The sequence below is a fragment of the Genypterus blacodes genome, unplaced genomic scaffold, assembly GCF_046128005.1.
Source record: "Genypterus blacodes isolate CSIRO-AG114 ecotype Tasmania unplaced genomic scaffold, CSIRO-AGI_Gbla_v1 ptg000073l_1, whole genome shotgun sequence".
NCBI classification, from domain to species: domain Eukaryota; kingdom Metazoa; phylum Chordata; class Actinopteri; order Ophidiiformes; family Ophidiidae; genus Genypterus; species Genypterus blacodes.
In genome coordinates, this window is record NW_027466883.1 from 5,407,029 (window position 1) to 5,427,397 (window position 20,369).

The 20,369-nt window shown below is 45.2% G+C and overlaps 3 protein-coding genes across 6 annotated transcripts; 2 read left to right on the top strand and 1 right to left on the bottom strand.

Moving 5' to 3' along the window:
- Positions 1 to 517: 517 nt before the first annotated feature.
- On the top strand, positions 518 to 5,090 carry selenon (selenoprotein N). The gene is made up of 12 exons (XM_076157415.1): positions 518 to 943; positions 1,644 to 1,761; positions 1,854 to 1,984; positions 2,085 to 2,297; positions 2,391 to 2,515; positions 2,614 to 2,751; positions 2,835 to 2,916; positions 2,993 to 3,181; positions 3,362 to 3,467; positions 3,764 to 3,876; positions 3,975 to 4,079; positions 4,185 to 5,090. Exons 1-12 carry the CDS (start codon positions 755 to 757, stop codon positions 4,353 to 4,355), a joined length of 1,680 nt encoding a protein of 559 aa, XP_076013530.1. The 5' UTR covers positions 518 to 754; the 3' UTR covers positions 4,356 to 5,090.
- A 105-nt stretch (positions 5,091 to 5,195) lies between these two features.
- Positions 5,196 to 14,676, bottom strand: LOC143006073 (oxidation resistance protein 1). 3 transcript variants are annotated; one of them, XM_076157413.1, is made up of 16 exons: positions 14,577 to 14,676; positions 13,651 to 13,872; positions 12,488 to 12,681; positions 12,110 to 12,189; positions 10,771 to 10,935; positions 9,889 to 10,068; positions 9,203 to 9,334; positions 8,894 to 9,078; positions 8,437 to 8,810; positions 8,203 to 8,362; positions 7,917 to 8,103; positions 7,580 to 7,696; positions 7,331 to 7,483; positions 7,134 to 7,229; positions 6,537 to 6,610; positions 5,196 to 6,437 (listed from the first exon to the last, which is right to left on the bottom strand). In XM_076157413.1, the coding sequence occupies exons 2-16, from the start codon at positions 13,749 to 13,751 to the stop codon at positions 6,302 to 6,304; spliced, it is 2,334 nt and encodes a 777-aa protein (XP_076013528.1). In that variant the 5' UTR covers positions 13,752 to 13,872; positions 14,577 to 14,676; the 3' UTR covers positions 5,196 to 6,301. The 3 variants fall into 3 exon arrangements, with proteins under 3 accessions (XP_076013528.1, XP_076013527.1, XP_076013529.1); XM_076157412.1 differs by having other exon boundaries at positions 9,889 to 10,071; XM_076157414.1 differs by lacking the exons at positions 12,110 to 12,189; positions 12,488 to 12,681; positions 13,651 to 13,872; positions 14,577 to 14,676 and adding an exon at positions 11,663 to 11,846 and having other exon boundaries at positions 9,889 to 10,071.
- A 1,567-nt stretch (positions 14,677 to 16,243) lies between these two features.
- mtfr1l (mitochondrial fission regulator 1-like) lies at positions 16,244 to 19,752 on the top strand. 2 transcript variants are annotated; one of them, XM_076157731.1, is made up of 8 exons: positions 16,244 to 16,394; positions 16,769 to 16,882; positions 17,002 to 17,109; positions 17,197 to 17,306; positions 17,397 to 17,608; positions 18,615 to 18,984; positions 19,106 to 19,241; positions 19,335 to 19,752. In XM_076157731.1, exons 2-7 carry the CDS (start codon positions 16,868 to 16,870, stop codon positions 19,221 to 19,223), a joined length of 933 nt encoding a protein of 310 aa, XP_076013846.1. In that variant the 5' UTR covers positions 16,244 to 16,394; positions 16,769 to 16,867; the 3' UTR covers positions 19,224 to 19,241; positions 19,335 to 19,752. The 2 variants fall into 2 exon arrangements, with proteins under 2 accessions (XP_076013846.1, XP_076013847.1); XM_076157732.1 differs by having other exon boundaries at positions 17,023 to 17,109.
- The last annotated feature ends 617 nt before the right edge of the window (positions 19,753 to 20,369 follow it).

Genomic DNA, 20,369 nt, shown 5'->3' on the forward strand with positions numbered 1-20,369 from the left:
AATTGATGCAGTGGTCAGAGAAACTGCTGGAGGCCTTGGGTTGTTCCATCTAATTTGATCAATTTCCACCTTGACTGACCTGCCACATTCTTATTAAAATGCTGAGTAATAATGAGACAAAAGCCCTCACTTTCATAGGCAAATAGCGTAGAAAAGCTTTTTTTTTTTGGCAGAATAACAATGGGGGAGTTGCAAGATATGGAGCTACAGCCCAATTTGCGGGGATAACGTCAGTTGTCTTCTGCGCATGCTCCCTGACCTTGTCCGCCCCCCCTCCCCATTTTTTCCCACCAGTATTCTGACAAAAGAGGATGTGATTGGTCAACCACTTTACATGGCACAGAAAATATCATACCTCTCTCTCGGTTTTGTGCTGATATGGCCGAGTAGTCCTACATAAGTCTGTCCTTAATCACAACCCAGACCGCGTTACGAATAAAACGTTAGAATTCGCAGGGTTTATTGACTTCCGGAATGGTTCTACAGTGCCCACCTTCTTGTCGGTCTACGGGTGGGGAAAATCACGCTCCTAAACCACGTACCCAGTATAAACCGGCGCTGCTAGCTAGTCAAAGTATTCCACAGCTGGAAAATACGCGAAGCCCGGTCAACGCACACCACAACCACCGGTCAATTCTAAAATACTCCAAAGAGGAAAAAAAGTTCATACTTGCAGAAGAATTCCTACTGGAAGAATTCTGGAATTATCCAACGACCATGCATTTTCTTAAATAGCCGAAGGTTGCTGTCGAGGATGGCTGGAGACGTGGATAAAACAAACCCCGAAGACGAGAAGAAGAACCGGCCGCAGGATGGGCAGCAGAGCCGGGGCGCCAGGTCCTGGATCTCCCGGTGCATGCGGACTCTGCTGCTGGTCGCCGCTGTCCCCCTCATCGCTTTTGGGATAAAGCACTACCAAGATGCCCAGCTTATCAAACGTCACGTAAGACCCACATCTGTTTTCATAACGTTTCTTTATTCAAAACAGTTATATGAGCGATTTTGTTTAGATTTATTTATAATTATAGTATATAATTAAGTCATTAATGTCAAAGCAACATCCGTCAGTGAATGTTGTGTATTTGGTGAGTTTGTTGTGACCTTCTGGGACATGTTTTGACTGAAAAGACTGCGTCTTCTACCATATTCTAAGCTCTTTTCCTCGTAAAGTCGCAGTAAAATCTACAGTTTGCTGTGATTTTCCACACCGGAGGCTTTTTATTAGAGGGGAGGGTGTTTGTTCCAGCTGGTTAAAGTCAAGCCCTTGTTTAAAGCGACATTTGTTTGGCTGCTGAGGGTCTCCACGTTTGGAAAAGGGACCTCCCCTTCTCTTCTCCTCCATCCATTGTAAGAGCTTGACCAGGAACGCATGCAGTGTGTGTGAGAGGAATCTGGCCCTGGGGCTGGACCTGTGTTTGTGCGTGTGTGTGTGCTCATTCTAGCTGTCACATCCCAAAAATGTGTGTTTTGTGATGATCCCTGTCCTAGTTTGGAAGTAGTGAATGACTGACAATCCCTGAAGCATGTCAGTCGACAACAAGGATAGTGTGTGTGTGTGTGTGTGTGTGTGTGTGTGTGTGTGTGTGTGTGTGAAGCACGTCAGTCGACAATAAGAATACAATGTGTGTGTGTCCCTCTAATAGGAAGAGAGTGTGAAGACTCTGGGTGCCGAAGGTCTTTTTCTGTTCGCTTCCTTAGACACAGATCATGACCTGTATCTCACCCCGGAGGAGTTTAAGCCCATCGCAGAGAAACTCACAGGTACATCTCAGTCAACGCAGCCTCTTCTCCATCTCTTCACCCCCCTGTAAAGAGAAGTTGAGTTTATTTGTGGTCTTTACGACTCTTTGCAGGAATTGCTCCCCCGGTGGATTTTGAGGAGGAACTCGCCCATGACCCCAACGGAGAGACCCTGACTTTGGAGGCTAAAATGCAACCTCTGCTGCTTGAATCAATGACGAAAAGCAAAGACGGCTTTCTCGGGGTACGATAAGACATACAGTATGTGCTGACTTAATGCAGATATGGTGGAACGCTTTTCTGACAATGCTTTGTGTTGAGTTGCCTTGTTCCTGCTCTTCCAGGTCACTCACAGCTCTCTCAGCGGGCTACGGGCGTGGAAAAGCCCAGCTGTGCCTTCCTCCACCTTCTCCGCCAACCAGTTCCGGGCCTTCTTGCCCCCTAAGAACAAAGGGGAGGTGGGAGATGCATGGTGGGTGATTCCCAGTGAGCTCAACATCTTCACCGGGTACCTGCCCAACAATCGCTATCACCCTCCCGCACCAAAAGGCAAAGAGGTACCGGATAACCTCAACGTGTGTAGTTCCACGGTTCGACTAGGAGTGATTACAGTGTATTGACAGCTTCTCCTCCTCCTCTTCCTGCTGCAGGTGCTCATCCACACGTTGCTGAGCATGTTCCATCCTCAGCCTTTCGTCAAGTCGCGCTTCGCTCCTCAGGGTACAGTCGCCTGCATTCGTGCCAGCAATGACTTCTATTACGACATCGTCTTCAGGTGAGGTGCAGGAGACAAAATCCTAACCCGTCTCAAGCTACTTTGACACATGTTGAAGTACAAAAAAAGTCACCTGCTCGTCTTGTTCCCCACTGCAGAATTCACGCAGAATTCCAGCTAAACGAGGTTCCAGACTTTCCCTTCTGGTTCACTCCAGGGCAGTTCACCGGTAACATTGTCCTCTCCAAAGACGCATCCCACGTCCGACACTTCCGCCTCTATGTCCCCAGTGACAGGCAAGTCCTTTTCAACACTGTCCCGTGCGCTGACGTCATCTGCTGTAGGTCTTTAGTGACACGTCCTGTTTCCTGTCTCCCAGGTCTCTGAATGTGGACATGGAGTGGTTGTACGGGGCCAGCGAGAGCAGCAATATGGAGGTGGACATCGGATATCTGCCACAGGTGCGTCTGAGAGAGATCAATTGGTGTAAGTTATCCATTCTTTGGCATGTGTTTAATGTCGTTTATGTCCTTTCAGCTAGAGCTGCAGTCCACAGGGCCGTCCACTCCCTCCATCATCATGGACGAAGAAGGCAACACCATCGACAGCAGAAGCACGGGCAGTGAGCCGATCCATTTTGTCTTTGAGGACATCAACTGGACCTCAGAGATCAGCCACAAAGAGGCCACTCGCCGCCTGGAGGTCACATTCTACCCATTTAAGAAGGTAAAGCTAATGTCCCCGCACTGTTTAGCATAAAGCGTTTAGTTGGCTTAAACGTAACTGTTGCTCTCTGTGTGTGTGTGTGTGTGTGTGTGTGTGTGTGTGTGTGTGTGTGTGTGTGTGTGTGTGTGTGTGTGTGTGTGTGTGTGTGTGTGTGTGTGTGTGTCACCGTCTCCTTCACAGGTGGCCTACTTGCCTTTCTCAGAAGCCTTTGAGCGAGCTGAAGCAGAGAATAAGCTGGTGCACTCCATCCTGCTTTGGGGGGCATTAGATGATCAATCCTGCTGAGGTGAGATGATGAAGATGAGCTTAATTAGATAGCTATATATACCCTCACTGACATTTGGAGGACACATATGTCAGATTTAGGAAAAGCTAAGAATAGACAAGGTGAAAAACAATGATACTACAAATTCAGTCGTAAATCTCTACGGAGTTACAGCCAGAAGTATCTAAAGCAGTCAGTAACATAGGTAGGACAGATTATGCTTGTTGTTGTTGCCATCTTGTAGCCCTGAGAGAAAAGCGTTGATGACCTTTTCTTAAACAATCGAAATGGAAAACTCTCTCTCGTCTCACCTCCAGGTTCCGGGCGAACTCTCCGGGAAACAGTCCTGGAAAGTTCGCCCATCCTGGCTCTGCTCAACCAGAGCTTCATCAGCAGCTGGTCCCTGGTCAAAGAGCTGGAGGACGCGCAGGTGTGCAGCCACATCACTTCAAGCGCAACGGCTGGAAATGTTTGTATGTTTACGCTGATGAGTGCTGGAATCAAAGCCACTGTTTCCTCTTTGATCAGGCTGACGAACAGAAGAATCCTCTGCTGAGCCAAAAGGCTCGCTTACATCTGGAGAAATACAACTTCCCTGTGGAGATGATGGTGGCTCTGCCCAACGGAACTATTGTAAGTAAACACCCTTTAACACCCAAATATGGAGTGTGAAATAAGTAGAAAATTAAGTAAATAAGGCTGATTGTTCCTTTGTCTCTGTCTCTTCTGTGGCTTCAGGTTCACCACATTAATGCCAATACCTTCCTTGACCAAACGGCCATGAAGCCAGAAGAAGAAGAAGGAGCAACCTTCAGCTTCTCTTACACATTTGAAGACCCCTCCACTGCCACTTACATGAGCTTCCTCAAGGAGGGACTGGAGAAAGCCAAGGAGTATCTGGCACCGTAAAGTGTGTGTGTGTGACTCATGAGAGACTAAATTAGAGGAAATTATTCATTCCTCTGGGAAGTGATCTAAGATACACAAAACCCTCCAACGATTATCAAACTTTTTCAACGGTGTTTGCAGCTGAAATAGTTTTCCGTCTTCTGTCTATTCCCCTTTTTTTAATTTATTTGAGCCGTGGAGTTTTATATGTTCGTTACAACATTTACAGGTAAATGGCGTCCAGGGAAGGAACGCACACTAAGAGGTAACCACATCAAACACACTCACATCTGCTCTCTCTGCTGGTAGCTGCTAATTAAAGTTGTTATCTGACGCAGGCATCCGATCCCGCGCCATTCCTACGGCTAAACATCACCGCATTAGACGCGTACCATCAATCGTTTCAGTTTTCGTATGGCAGTGTGGAGTGTGTGTGTGTGTCTGAGTTTTCCTGCTGCTGAACGTTTATCTGGTGCAGGATCAGCCCAGTGGTTTCCTGTGGTTTCAGTATTTTGTGACGGTTATGCCTGAAAGCTCCTTGGGGGCTGGGTAAGACCTGATGTTCTTGCTGAAGCTGCTGGAGGAACACACACACACACACACACAGACACAGACACAGACACACACACACACACAGACAGAACCATCCCAGGGGACAGAAGCAGCTGCAAACACATTACTGGCTCAGTTGTTCTCTTGTATTTTTCAGCGTGAAACCAAATGTTGAATACTTTGTCTTTTTTTTTCTGTTGAGACCACACCAAAGAGTATTTTGTAATTTGTACAATTGCTGGTTTACAGCTACAGGATAATATGTTGACTGGGTTCATATTCATCCAACTCAGTGGAAACAAAAGATCATAACTTTGTGAATACAGTTTATTGCGTCGATAGTAACATTTTTATTACTCCTTAAGCTCAAGTTTGACTCGTGACCATCTACCATGAACAGAAGCTTCTTCATTTCCAGTTCCAAAACTCTCATATGCATTGAAATTCTGTACTCTTTGGCGCCTTGAGGGGAGAAACACTACTCTTTACTCTGTAACCTACCAAGTGCCATTTTTGCACAAGCTGAAATAAAACAGTTACAAAATGAATTGGTTCCTCTTTTTTTTTGGGACTTCCATTGTGCAACGCAATTACAACCAATACTGACGCTTAGCAGTTTTCACATTGTGCTGATTTTTATTAACTAATCTAGACTATTGTACAACATGAGCAAAGTTGATTTAGTAGGTGTATCAGAGCCCTGTGCAATGTACGCATGTTACAGTAAGAGTATAGAATCAGACGGATCAGAATCAGTAAGTGCTTTGCAAACTTATTCAGCTACAAAGTAGAGGGATCCAAGCGTTCTTACATGGTTAATTTAAGTATGTATCAGAAGCGATGAAAGCCCACAGGAACTGAGAGGAATGACAGCTGGAGGGGGGGGGGAAAGAGCTGCGCATGTTTAGAAGACAGAGTGTCAGCAGTTATAAGAGGGAGGGGACATGCATTAATATGAAGACGGGTGAACCATAGTGCTCAGTAACTGTTAGATATCATGAAGATGCGTCGTTAAGTAACATGAAAAGCAGTCTGCAGCAGTCTCCTGGACTAGTAGCCCGCTCTGTAAGGACTCTCAGGAATCCAGTTTCTTCATACTTCAGCTCAACTCAACGCAGAGGAGCTCAGTCTGGTCGCCAAACCCACAGGAATGAGTCGACCGCGAAACAGTCCCACCAGCGGAACCCTACCAGGGATGGTGAGCTCTCCAAAATCAGCCTAGTTCAGTCGATGAAACACACAGATGAATCCAACAATGTGTGTTCTTACAGACATGGAATTCACCATGTAATAAAGAAGGTAGGGGGGGGCTGTGTGTGCTGTTGCTAAGCGATAAACACTGCCTTTATCAGGTCTGCCAGCAGTGATGAGGTGACTCTTAACACGAGGAGAAGCTCAGAGGTCACCAGGTCTCCTCAGCTGAATGTCCAAACCTCCAACTCCATGACTCTGAAGTCATCAGTTTCTGAGAGGCAACAGTTATTGAAAGTGTAACACGGGCTGCTGCGGCCCAGATACAAATTCTCATCCAGCCACAGACCAAAGTGACCACTGGAGGGGAAAAGAGAGAAGGAAAATTCTGATTGGTTCAACTGAAATACGCAGACACACCCACAAAGACTCGATAGATATTTTCAGTAAAAGTACTACCTTCCTCCACCAATAGCGAAGGAATCCAAGTCTCCTTTGATGAAGAAAGAATTCTCACCAGTCCACCTGAAGCACTGCAGACCAAACAAGTTTCCTTTCAGTCTTAAAACTGATTCGACATTAACGGAAGCTTAGAAAAGACTTTAACATAGATAGCTTGGATATCTTTCAATTGTAATGTCTCGAGATTTGAGTCAGTTTCTGCTGTAATATTCATAAATTGCCTCTTCAATGATCAGAGCGCTATACCAAAAGCTGCCAGAAGAGGGCGCTGTTAACACAAGAGAGGCTTGGTACCGTCAGGATGTTCCAACATGCTGCAAATGACCATGTTGACTGATTATTTGTTCTGCATTTATTTTGTGTATTGTGATTTTTATGACAAACGACTAACTACACCTTCTCAATTCCCTTTCACATAAGAAATTAAGAATTAGGAAGACTTAATTAAAGTGTTAAATATTTAAAGGCTTTGTAAAAAAAAATGTCTTGAACACATTTGAATACCTATTAATTACGTTTCTGGCTTTTTCATTCTGACTTTACATTAAATGCATCACTGGAGCGACACACACTGATTTTTGCTCTTCCACTTACCTTGAAGCGAGGATGCAACATGAAGAGGAAAGTTTCTCCTGTGCCATAAAACGTCTCGCTAAGCCTCAGCGGGTGAGACAGGAAAGCTCCGAAGACCTGACAGAGAGTCAGCAGTCACAATACAGACAATCTAGACTCTAGAGAGAAGAGCAACAGCTTTAAACCATAATTGGGGATGATGGAGTGAATGTTTTTACCTCATGGAGTGCATCCTTGATGACAATAAGAACTGAAGAGTCTGTGCCACTAAGTTTTCTGTAGAGGGACTTGAGGCTGGAGCCGTGACGGGACGTACTGTAAGCCAGCGTCCAGGTGTGGCCAATAGTTCTGGGGGGAAGTTCCTTACAGAGCTGAAGAAGACATGGATATCAATGAATGGGATGGATGACAGAGGAGGCAGGGAAGTGAATAGATGAGAGTCATATAGGTATTGATGAGTCACTTACCTCTCTGACATGTGAGGCTTCTAAAACGTTGCTGAGTTCTACGATGTGATTGAGCCCGTCAGGATCCTTGTCAACGAGCAGGGCCGGCTTGTCCCCACTGTCCTCCATCAGAACCATCTACAACACAAACATGGATACGCTTGACTCTTGATTTTACAACTCCACGTCTCTCAGGAAGGTCAAGCTACTGTGTAACGCTGAGGGGTAAGATCTATGCTGAGGCAAGTGTGCTCATAAACCAAACACACCCATCCATTTCCATAATAATACCTTCCCGACACGGAGCAAACGGGTGAGTAGCTGCTGACTACATCTTAACCAAATGTACTCTGCTCACCTCCCAGTCCTCCCCTGAGCGGTGCTGCTTCTGGAATACCTCTTCATCCTCATCATCCACCTCCTCCCTATCCTCGATGAGTACAAACTCCTCTTCGTCACCGTCTCCGTCTCCTGCGTCCTCCCCTTCCTCGATGATGCACAGGTCTGGCCGACAGTGTTTCAGGTATGCAAAGAGCTCATCAGAGCTAAAGAACGAGAAGAAGTTGATCTGTTTTTGTAAATTAAATCTTCCTCCTCATCACTTAGTCACAGTGCTTTCTGTGGCATTATGTTCGATGTGGTACCTCTCCAGGGAAAAGGCGAGCCAGGCATCCCTTCGGGGTAAACTCTTGGTTGACCCCAGACGCAGGCCTCCTACACCCTTTTTCTTCCCCGTAGATGACTGAACCCGCAGGCGCACAAACATCAGGCTCCCAGGACTCCCTAATGATGACCTGCGAGGGACTGGAACAAAAAAGAGGCTGTGAGTCGACATATTTAAAAAATAATAAGAGACAGAGTGTATTTCAGTTTCCTACCTGCTGTCTGTCTCTTCACAGACTGCTCATCTGTGTGCAGCAGCTCCATCTTTACTTTACTCCCCAAATCTTGGCCTCCACAGCAGAAGGTGGCAGCACTGCTCAGGACAGCCACTCCCAGGGCACCGACATGCTGATCTGACAACTCCTCCAGCGGGCTGCCATCCAGCTGCCTCTCAGCCTCCGCCATGTCTCTGCTCTGTGCCTCCTCGTCCCTGAAAGCCTCCGTGCTCAGACTCAGAGACAGACCAGAGCACAAATCTGATGGAGCTGCAGACGCCAGAGCTGGGAGCGCCTCCTCTTTGTTGTCTGGGAGGCTGCTTGCTCGGGTTATGGCAGATTTACACTTCTGGACAAATTTCTTTCCTTTTCTCCTAAAATGTGAAGAATACATTTGTTTGTGTCGACCTTTCATGCCAACATGAGTGTGTTAAGGAAACGTGAACACAGTGCTAACCTCTGGTGGGAGAAGTTGAAGTGAACGTGTGTGATGTCGGAGAAGAAGGAGACAGATGCCAGATTGTCCACACAGCATGAGAGGAGGTACTCCTCACACCCATGCTCCTTCACCAGAGGATGAGTCTTACACGGGTCAAAGAAAATCTTATTGGAGGTCACAAGAAGGATACCAGAGACCACGCCCTGAGAGAGAGAGAGAGAGAGAGAGAGAGAGAGCGAGAGCGAGAGAAAGGGGGGGGGGGGGGGTGAATATGTAATACAGATACAAATTCTTGAATGTGGATTCTATGGTTCTGTTTGCACTCACCTTGCGGTCAGTGATGTAGCGGCAGAAAAGTTTGAGATAGGGCGTGGCCTCTGGACCCTCCCCCTGACAGCACTCTGGTGGGAGAGCCAATAAGCAGAGCTGTCCATCAGGCATTGGTATCGCCTCCACGTCCTGTCAACATCACAACACAATGAGGCTACAGTAGCAAGCACACACACACACACACACACACACAGTATAGTGCTTTACAAATAACAACAAGGGGCAACAAGGACCTTTAACATAGATCACTGTCTACTTTTAAAGAGCGTTAACCTGCTCAAGTCTTTTAGAAAACATATTTGCATTTAAAAGTTGTCTACAAAGCCCGCAGTGTCAGCGCTCGGAATAGAACAAATGAGTTTATAATTACATTCTTCTTATACCTAACCTGCACCATCAGCATTTTGACTGGCATCTCTTGAGCTGCTGCTTGTTTCCAAGGTAACAAGTTCTGTTCATTTGATCCACTATAAAGCCTTTTTTGGGTAGTTTATTCTCAGGACAGATTAAGATTCCAGTGCTCTAAAAGTGATCCAAGCATGACCAACAGCCAGTATGTTCAAAGTACATTTAGGTTCCTGGAATATAGCTGCATGTTTGCCACCTTGTCCCCTCAGAGACTTCTGCACGGATAATAATAACACTGTCAATACACATGAAGATGGTGATTGTTTTTTCCTTACCAGTAGTTTGTCATATTCTGCCTCGGGTGAGGGGGACTGAGGTTGAGCAGGAAGTATGGCAGAGTCTTGCTCAGCCTCCAGCTCTGTCTGTAGCTTCAGTCGAGGATCAGACTCTGAGTCCAGCTGTGGTGCAGACAATCCTGGAGTGGCGGAGGTCTTCTTTCCCCTCGGTACAACCAGCTGCTTCAGACGGGAGGCCATGACAAGAGTAAGCACTTGACATTTAAGCAGATATGATGAGGTACAGCGACAACCAGTTCCTCTTTCTGCAGGCCTGCATTTACCCTTCTGTTTGTTTGGAGTCACATTTCAGCTCGGTATGACGCATGGGGGTTGGGTGGTTGGGGGTTGAGGCTTTAGATATGCAAACTACTCAAATCTACAACACACTATACACCTATTTGTTTATATTAAACATTAACTTGGTCTTATATCATATTCGATCAGTCTGTATGTGCTCATGAGGATGACATGACATTTCTTGGTGGTATTTTGACTGCTTGAAGGAGGGAGGGAGTGGAGTGAATCACTTTCTGTCTCAAATAAAATCAGTGCCAGTTAAGTCAACAGTTAAGTTGCATACAATAGATAGTGTTCAAATACAAGATGAAGTGTTATTTATCTCTATTTCATCTATCTTCTGTTGTTTTCCTGCATAGAATAGAAGAGCAAATCTCTCAGATATGGTGCATTTTTCATTCCAGTCGTTGCAATGTTATCAATGCTCATGTCAAAATGAAAATCTTAATTATTAATCCCAAGGCGTGAAAACAGACATAAAGCGTAACAGACAATATTGCATCCGCGTGTGCATTCTCACAGTGTTATTTCAGGTTATAGTGACAGTATCGCTTCATATATTAAAGCAGGCGTGACTCTTACCTCCCTAGAGATGAGGCTGCTGGAGGAGGAGGAAGAGGAGGAGGAGGAGGATATGTGTGAGGATGGTTGGGAGGCTCGGTGGACCATTTTACCGTCATCTGCCGTGGATGTGCTGTTGCTGTTGAACTGAGATGAGATGCTGAACACCGTGTCCCCAGGGAGACCCTGAGTGGGAGAAACACAAACTCTTTCAGCGTTAGATTTAGCGTGGGATTGGAAAACTACCATCACTTCAATCCACAGAGGACAGTGTGGCACTCAAAACTGCATAATCAGTGGAAATTATGCCTAATCTAGTTGGGTGTTAATGCATGAGTGCGACATCTTTCGTCCTGTTTGCAAGTCAAATTATCCAAATGAAAAGTTCAAAATTGGTGAGAGGCAACCGTCAATTCCGAAGCTGCTGTCCACTGACAGATGGATCCATTGACCTAAATTAGATTCCTGGCGCCTAACACATTGTGACCACAGAGAAGCTGTGTGTCTGTGTGTGGGTATGCATGAGCAGCCTGTGTGTGTGTACTGTACTGTATATATCTCCATATTTGGATGAATACGATGATACTGAAAATTATGTTTGTAGAGGTTTTGTCCATTTCCACGCAGACTGATGTTGTGTTTCTTGGTCATTTTGAGTATCAGTGCCAGTCTGTTTCTGTATTTATCTTCTTTTACCCAGTAACCACACTCACTCTGTGGATTTAACATTAGTGCAAGTTAACATCTTGACACAGCTTTGTTCTTTGGAAACTGAAACTTTGCACTCCACCTCCTGACGTCAAAGGCAGTGTGAAGATGTGTTACTAAAATGAACACTGCATTTCTAAATAAAAGTAACAACAACAAAAATGAAGAAGACCATCCACACTTTGGCAACGCAGCAAAGAAATACCTTAGAATAATCTTCAGAGTGTACATTCCTCCTGCTGTATTTGTTGTAGAGGATCTGCAACAGGCTCTGCTTTCCCATCGTGGCAACTCTGACAACTCTGACTGTCACTGAACCTTTGGACGCTGTTAGTGAACTCTATCGAGACCATAAATCGTGGAACTGATGCCATGCCACATCTCTATTTGGTGAGGTAAATTATGAGCTAATCAGTTTGAGAGGCGGGGACGCTGTAGGAACGCACGCACGCACACACACACTGTCATCTACTGTTGCACAATCATTAATCGATGAATCATCTTGTATTTGTATAGCACACTTCCTGCGATGGCTGCAACAGCATTAGAGGCTCAGCTGGAATAATGAAACGTAGGTGAATAAGACCAGAGAGGAAAATAAAATAAAACAAGAAAGAAAGAATTTAGTAAATAGTGAGATCACATGACTGACCCTGGTGTTTGTGTGGTCGTCTGATAGTCCACTCATTTTATCCTCCTTCACTGCAGTGTTGTTCAGATCCCATGAAGTCCCTGTGAAAGATAGAAAAAGAACAAAGATCATTCCTTGCTGGCCTGGCTTATGATTACGCAACGTAAACATGCGGAAGTTGTGACAGGTCTGTGTGTGACCGTGCTATTTACGCTCTGTCTATGCTCGCTGTCAAACATTGACTCCTTTCCAAACTGCTGCATCCAGACGCTCATTATCAGTATAGGGAACTGTCTGATGCCAGGTATGCAAAAACTAAACACCATGGACTCAGTGTGATTATAATAACATGTAAATTCAGGCCCTGGTTTACTAAAGGTCAGCGCACGGACTAAGCACCTTGCAGGTAGTACTGCCGCAGCTTGGGGTTTCTGATGTGGGGGACGCGGTTGAGGGGGCGGCCCACAGCGGCTTGGTGCTGACGCTGGGTGTCAACGCCGGGTGTCACCGCTCGGGCCTGAGGCTGCATCTCCCAGGGCCGCTTGGTGAACTGGGGAGGCTGAGAGACACCAGGGGGCAGTTTGGAACCCAGCCTGACAGAGGGAGAGGACACAAAAACAACATGGAACGCTACAGTGATCTCCCCTGTGCCCTCCTAAGTCTGTGTGCTGGTAGAAGGTGTGTGTTAACGTTACTGTACACCTGTATCTCACACACACATATCGTTCATTCACACACTGACACCCTACACGCCACAACACATTCCAACGCCACTTTTCAGACTGAACATTTATGTCATACTCTCTGTTTTTAATCTATTTCTCCACAAACTGTCTTTGATTAAACAAATAGGTTATTTTGGAATATCTTTGTGTTGCTTCTCTTGTTTATGCAGCACGAACAAGAGAAGCAACAGCAGGTTACATATGAAACACAAAGTTGTAGTTTCTCTGTTCCAACATGTTCAGACTTCCTCTGTGCATGCCACTGAGTAATATTTCAAGGTAAAATTCCCCCTTGAGCAGCATTTAGATGGCACTTTTAGACGGTTAAGTCTATACCTACAAGCACGCAACTATTGACGCATGCTATCAAATATTAAGCAGCCATTTAAGCAAAGCTGCTGCCAAAACGCATCTGAAAATGACTCCTGATCAGGCAGAATTCAACCTTTGGACACACAAGACTTTTTCACAATTACCTCATTGACACGGACTTCATGTCACATGGATATTAATGTAGGGACTCTTACATGAATCATAAAACTCCCTGATACAAGAATCATCTATAGGAGAAGCTACAGGATTTGACTCTTGTGTTGGATGATTACTGCATAGGCCCGTGTTCACAGTCTGAGTTGTGAGTTATTTATAGGGGAGTGGGAGTTGTTGGTGCTATGACCAGCAAAGTGGCTTCCTGTGAAACCGCTGCATGCACACTCTCACACATCACCCACGTCCTTCATTGACAAGAGACTAAACAAACTGATGCTCCACTATACATTCTAGGTTCTACCTGTGCATGCTTCATTCCCTAATAATGCACATATTTAAAAGCCTGACCTGGTCTTGACATTGCCAAAGTAGCTGGTCCTGTTCTTATCCACCCGGATGTCTTGGTCCATGGCTCCCAGGGTCTCTGGCCTCCTCACAGACTGAGCCATTCTCCCTCTTTATTACTTAGTCCGATGATCGTAGAGGTTGCAGAAGGACGAGGGGTTCAGCTTGCATCCTTCTTTCTCCTTTTATTCCCCATGCTCACCATACACACCCCAGTTACAGCACCTACACAACAAACACAGCTCGGGTTGTACATGTAACACAGAGAATGTTGCCTGACTTGATACATATCTAGCAGGGGGGTATGTTGAAGAGTGGAAGCACTACCTGCAGGCTACCTGACCCCATAAGGAAACAAGATACACACTTTGCAGGAGTGATTTCGTAAAGCATTCAACCCAATTAAACTGACAGTCAACCCATAGTGTATATATGGGTTGATATATGTGTCAGATTGTGATTTTGTAGGCTTGGATTCAATCTAGAGTTAAATGGGTAAACTAATGACAATCTGGTTAAATGGATCAGATGCTGCATGGGGTTGCAATCTCGGCAGTGCGCGCACACACACACACACACACACACAACCTGTGCTCATGTCACAATAAAAGAATGCATGAGGTTATTTCTGCAACAGCCTCATTTTTGCAAATCAATGAGCATCACAAAGCTCGCATCGTCATCCCTCACAATAAGACTGCATATGAGCTTCAGCCCTGCCTTGTCCTACAAACCCTCAGAAGCTCTTATCTGGGGATCTGATCCCCCCCCCCCAAAAAAAAATCATCATCTACAGTATATTTAAGAAAGGATGCAACCATAGAGGAAGAGGCGGAAGATTTTGACGATGTTCCGAGCTGCACGTCGAGGATCAGCAGATGAAACACTTTATACGGACACTCTATGAACGTAGCACCTTCTGTACTGACCTGCCCCTTGCCTGGGGATGGAGACGGGTGTCGACCATATGAGCGCTCCTTCATATTTTGCAGTGTTATGATGATATCACTGCAGACATTAACGAGTTCAATATGGAAGCGCCGCCCAATTCTTAAAGGGCCAGCGCGCCCATTCATGCAAAGACGCTGTTGACGTAGATGCAAACTTTGAATTCTGCTCCAGCACCTCTTCAGTGTCACGAGTCTTTCCCTCATGAATTAAATCGGTTAAAAATGTTTCAAACACCAAACAAAAAAAAAATATATATATATAATAAATAAATAAAATATATTAACTGGAAAACTATGTAGCAGTCAAAATGAGGCTCTCCATAAAATACATATTAAAAAGTAGATAAGTAACAGCAGCAAATAGACAGTTTATCCACATGTTGTACATAACATAATGGTAATAACCTGAGAGCAATTTAATTTAATGAAATGGGCTGCTAAACAACATCTTGTGTGCATAACATTAAAAAATACAATTGTTTGGATTTGGGTAATTTTCTCTCAATATTATTTCCCTGGGCGTCTTACATTCAGCACTGACGAATTTAGCAGTGAAACAGATGCAGGCTCCTGAGACACCAGCCAATTAAATAAAGATGGGACTTCTTTTATTGCATTTAAATGTGCAGCAGTAAATGTTACAATACAGCATAAAAGGGAAATGTGATGGAATTAAATCATCAGTAACTGAAGTGGCTTTTTAGTTTTTGAAAGTTTCAACGAGGACAGATATGTGAATTGCTTAATCCAAGTCACAATGATCAGTGTAAAAAAGTGTTTAAATGATTTACAATTTAAGCCTAATATTATATTACTGGAGACATGGTTAAGACGTTATTTAAATGTTTGTTTTTTCAGATTAACTGGTATTCATTGATATTTTCTCATATTATTATGATAATCTGATGTTGTGGTTAAGCAGGGATAAGACAATAGCTAATAGATGTGAATGCATAATACTATAATACCATAAAATTAATGGCACAGAGAGATAATTGTAGTGATCTCAGGATTGATAGTGGCATGGAAGAAATGAAGCCTTTCACTGTGGTAGTTGGCGCAGACTCAGTTGCTGTCCTCCTTAGTTTTGTTCCCAGGCAATCAGTCAGTCATTTAGTTTCATACACCATTTTGCTTAGAGAGAGACTGGCTCATATAAACTGCATTAAGTTCACTGGTGTCATCAGGGACTTGGTCTGTAAATAAATGACAGCATGAAATAGAGAAACTAAAGCAAGGCGGTTTCATGCTACACAGAGGAACATAAGTGGAAAAAGATACACAGACTTTAGCCAGAAGACAGGACGATATGTCCTCCAGACTGAGGCTTCAATGCCACATTACACCTGTTGGGCAAAGGCAGTGAATTATGCAGAAAGAAAGATGAAGAAGAAAGACAGTGGCTAAGTGGATAAGCTAACTAGGGAATTTATTGGGTGAAAAGGAAAAAGGGAGACGTCTCAATGGCCATGATGTCTTTCCTTACAGTCACGAGGCTTGAAGGGACAATTTAGTAAGATAATTTAGAATGAAGTATACTTACTTACTTTTTAAATTTGTATTTCTTCGTTGGCATTTGAGCAGACACTGCAGCCTCCGATGCGGCAGGGGGCGCACCATAACCTAGCTGTGCACCATTTCAAACAAAGAAGAAGAAGACCGGAGCAGAGGAACAGGTTTCCGGCCTTACGTTACGAGCGACAACAGAGCTGAAGTCTGAAAGGCGCAGAGGAGAGGAGGGCTACTGCCAAGGTTTCTGTCAAATATTACAGTTTACACACACCGGTTTTGCTTGCGGTAAGTAACATCTGTACAATTTTCTTTGCGTTTTTATTTAAGAACTCCTGAAACGCCCCAGAATGTGCGGCGCGAGCGGAAGATTTGTGGTTTGCCGAAGGGTCGTTGTTAGCTCTTACTGCTAAAGCTAACTGTCTCTGTGTTTATGTGTGTGTGTTACCCTTAGCTACCAGATGAAGCGAGCTAAGATAGAACCATCGCCACAAAACTGCTCTTTTATTGTCCTTTTTTACTGCCCTGGCACAGTCGGAGCGGCGTGCGGGTCGTGTGTATCTGTTGTATTAGTGACGTTATCTCTAACCGAGCCGCTGTTCGGTTTGATGCTGTAGTCACAGAAACATGAGCTCTCCTAAAGTGCACGTTGTTCCCTACAGACACGGTGACTGAGCGCTGATCCGGATCTTAAGCGTTGTCAGGGCGGACATGGCTTTTTAAATCGCTTCGTCTTCCAACTTCACTAGTGACCCATCGTCATGGAAACAGAAGGAGTAAGTGGTCGTTGTCTTGTCTACTACACAATGGCTGAACATGCATGCAGAATAGTGCTTTGGATGGATTTACGCTCATTTTTAGAGAGAGTAGAAAGTGTCATTTTTATATCTTTTAGGAAATTATCCCTATCTGGCAGAACAAGCCTCATGGATCCACCCGCAGTGTTGTGAGAAGAATAGGTTCCACTCTTCCTCTCAGACCTCCACAAAGGGCATGTTTCCAGGTAAATATCACATCCCACATGCTACAAGTTGTACTCATCATCAACATCATCATCATCATCAACTGAGTGTTTTTTCCTCGATGTTAGGAACTACCAGGTCTCCCTACTCTCCGGCCCTTGGATGGCCCCATGGTTCCCACTTTGGCAGACATAGCCTGGATCGCTGCAGATGAAGAAGAGACGTATGCCAGAGTTCGGTGAGTATAGGGCCACTTTCTCTTTAGATCTGAATATATCCTGCTCGCTCGTTAAAGACTCTAATCCTTCACTGATTCTTTTTTTTATAGAAGTGACGCACGTCCTCTGAAACACGAATGGAGGCCCACGCCTCTGCTGGTGCTCCACAGGAACTCGTCTGTGCCCAACTTCCGTCGCGAGGGCAAAAAGATGGAGGGACTCAGGAAGCCTGGTGTGACAGCATTGAACCGCACCACCGCCCTGCAGGATGAACTCAGTCGACTCCGCGCACAGATCGCCAAGATTGTGTCTAACGATACTGGTAGGTCACCAAAGTGGTTTATCTGCTTATTTGGCCGTTTGTGGCTTATTAAAGAGTTATGAAAGACAACCGGTTATCCTAAAATGAAAGTAAAATAGTGATCAGTTTGATTATTAACTGAGCGATCTCTCTGGGTGCAGACTGTATTTTGTTATTGGCTCTGAGTGAAGCCTCAGTGGCGCTACATTGAGGCGCCTTCGCTCTCGGGGGACTCTAATTGTTTTGTTGCTCAGTCAGCTGCCCTGATTCTTTGGCACAAAAGTGTTTGGGCACCAGTTTCTGGTTCAGTCTGTCCCTCAAGAGAACCGCTGCACCTAAGTGACCTTTCTGCTAAACACATTTCAGCTGGGGTGTCTTTTTTTTTTTGATTGGCTCAAAGAGGACAAAAGGCTCTTCATCTGTCCCATTGAACACGGTTCCCATGACAGCGAGCCTCCTGAGTGCTGTCATGTCTGCACTATGAAATCGTCTGTGACTCGGGCTTCTTATTGACGGAGGAGTAACTAGACAAGCAGCCTGTTTGAATGTGCGGGGATAGATAGTTATGAAAAGTTGCTGATTCAACTGGCAGTGTTGCTGTTATTGAAAGGTGTTGTCGTAGTAACATTTTGTTGAACACAATCACCACTCTGGCCTCCAAAATGGCCAAATGCTTGAATCACAAACATACTTGACTCATAAATGCAGGGCTGTTGTATCAGATGATGCTCTATATGTGCGTCGACTCGTATGAGCTGGTGACTTGTTTGCTTTAACTGTGATTGAATGGAGTGTGTGACACGAGGCCTAGCAGTGTGTGGGGCAGAGCTCCTGATATCAGCCACAGCATAGTGACGTTTCAGATTCACATCAGAAAGTATTTCCAAAAATAGAATTGTCGTCCGCTCTCTGTGCTTCTTGACGCTCTGTTTCACAGTTTCTTTTGCCGCCGCCCCACACAAACATCACAAAGTCACTTGAATCAGCCCGCTTGTTTCTTCCTCACTGCTGTGCTCGTCTCCCTCAGGCTCCAACCCCCTGACCCCCGACCTGCTCTCCCCCGACGACACCAGCATGACCTTCTCCTTGGCGCCTTTCGAGACGGCGCCATACCAGCCGGCCAGCACAGCCGCCGCCTCCTTTGTCATCAGCGACGTCACAGAGGAGGAGGAAGAGGAGGAGGATGAGAAAGACGTGGTGTCTATGGTGTCGGAGCTGGCACCTGACCCTCTTCCGCCTGTCTCCATGACGGCGTCGGCAACCTTTGACCTGGACAGGCCCAGCATGGACTACAGAGAGGCGGAGGAGGACACGGTGTCACTGTCCAAGTCCACCAGCTTTGCTGACGTGATGGACATACTGAAGGACATGAACCGCATGAAGATGAGCAAGGACAGGTGCAGTATGGGACACACACAGCCTCCACGTCTCTCTCATATTCTGCACTAATATAACTTCATCTTTCCATATTGATCCGCCTCTCTGGGATGTTTGGATTGATCTTTTGTGTCACTGCAGGTACAACAGAGGCTGTACGTCACTGAGAGAGGAAGACTCTGCCTCTCTGATTTCAGAGGCACTCAGGAAAAAGTTTGTCCTGAAGGAAGAAGATGCCGCTCCTGTGAAACGGAAGTAGCTCCACCTGCAGCTTCAAGTAAGTGTGGATGAGTCTGTCAACAACACGTGCATCATGAAGATAACGCTCGGCGGCTTTGGTCATGTTTTCTTGTCTTGTCTTTTTTTTTAGACGTTTTGCGGTGGAGTGTGTACCCGTGGGCCCCCCGCCTCGCCCCTCCCCCCCCTCCCCTCTGATCCAAGGCATCAGCTCGAGCACGGTTAGAAAAAAAACAACCCCGGTATCCAAAACCGAATGTGAACTTTGTTTTTGTTGGTTGGTTTTCTGTTGGAAGCGCCAATGCTTGGTGACAATACTTTATTTCTCTCGGAAAAAGGGTTTAGTCCCAAGTTTATGTTTGAATTCATTTTTGACTAACTGCTCAGCACACTGGTTGGACTGCTGCCTAATAACTTGTGCTGTTTGCTGACTGTTTCTTCACTCTGGATGTGCTGGAGGGGGTCTCCCTCTCGCAAGTTCCAAACCCAAATACCAATGTTTGGACACAAATAGAGAAGGAGCAGGGCCCCTTTTAAGGAACATTTTATGTCTCCTGCTAAAAAAAGAATCACAATTCCTGACTTTTTATTTTTAAATTATCCACAGAACGGATGCAAATAAATCTATTTGTTGTGTTTTCAGCCATGTCAAATGTCCTCTAACATACTTGAAAGTATTTTATGTACAAATGAAAAGGAGTAGAATACATGCAGAGGTGTACTTGTACAGAGTGCATTGGGAATAATAACTTCGGAGTTTGTCGTTAATATTTGCATTCTAACACGTATTTTCTTTAAACGCCACAATTAAATCGAGCTAGACCGCGTCTGAGGAGCAAACTTGACCACGGGACGCCCTCTGACTAAGCACTTGTACGTGTAGTGTGTCGTTCGCCGCCGTTCACCCGTTAAAACACATGAGACGGATTGGCGCTGGTGTGAACGTGAACGCCACAGCTGCCTTCGCTGAGAAAAGTGAACCGTGTTGAAGTACTTTCACATCCTCTCATTTGCAGAATTTTGCATGTGCGAGTCATGACGATGATGATGATGAAGAATTGTTGTTGACGCCTTGCCTCGAACCTTTTGCCTGTTTCCAATGCCTGGTTTAATTCCCAATACGTATTTGCTTCAAGTGCCACACGTTTGTTTTGATCAGCCTTCCGCT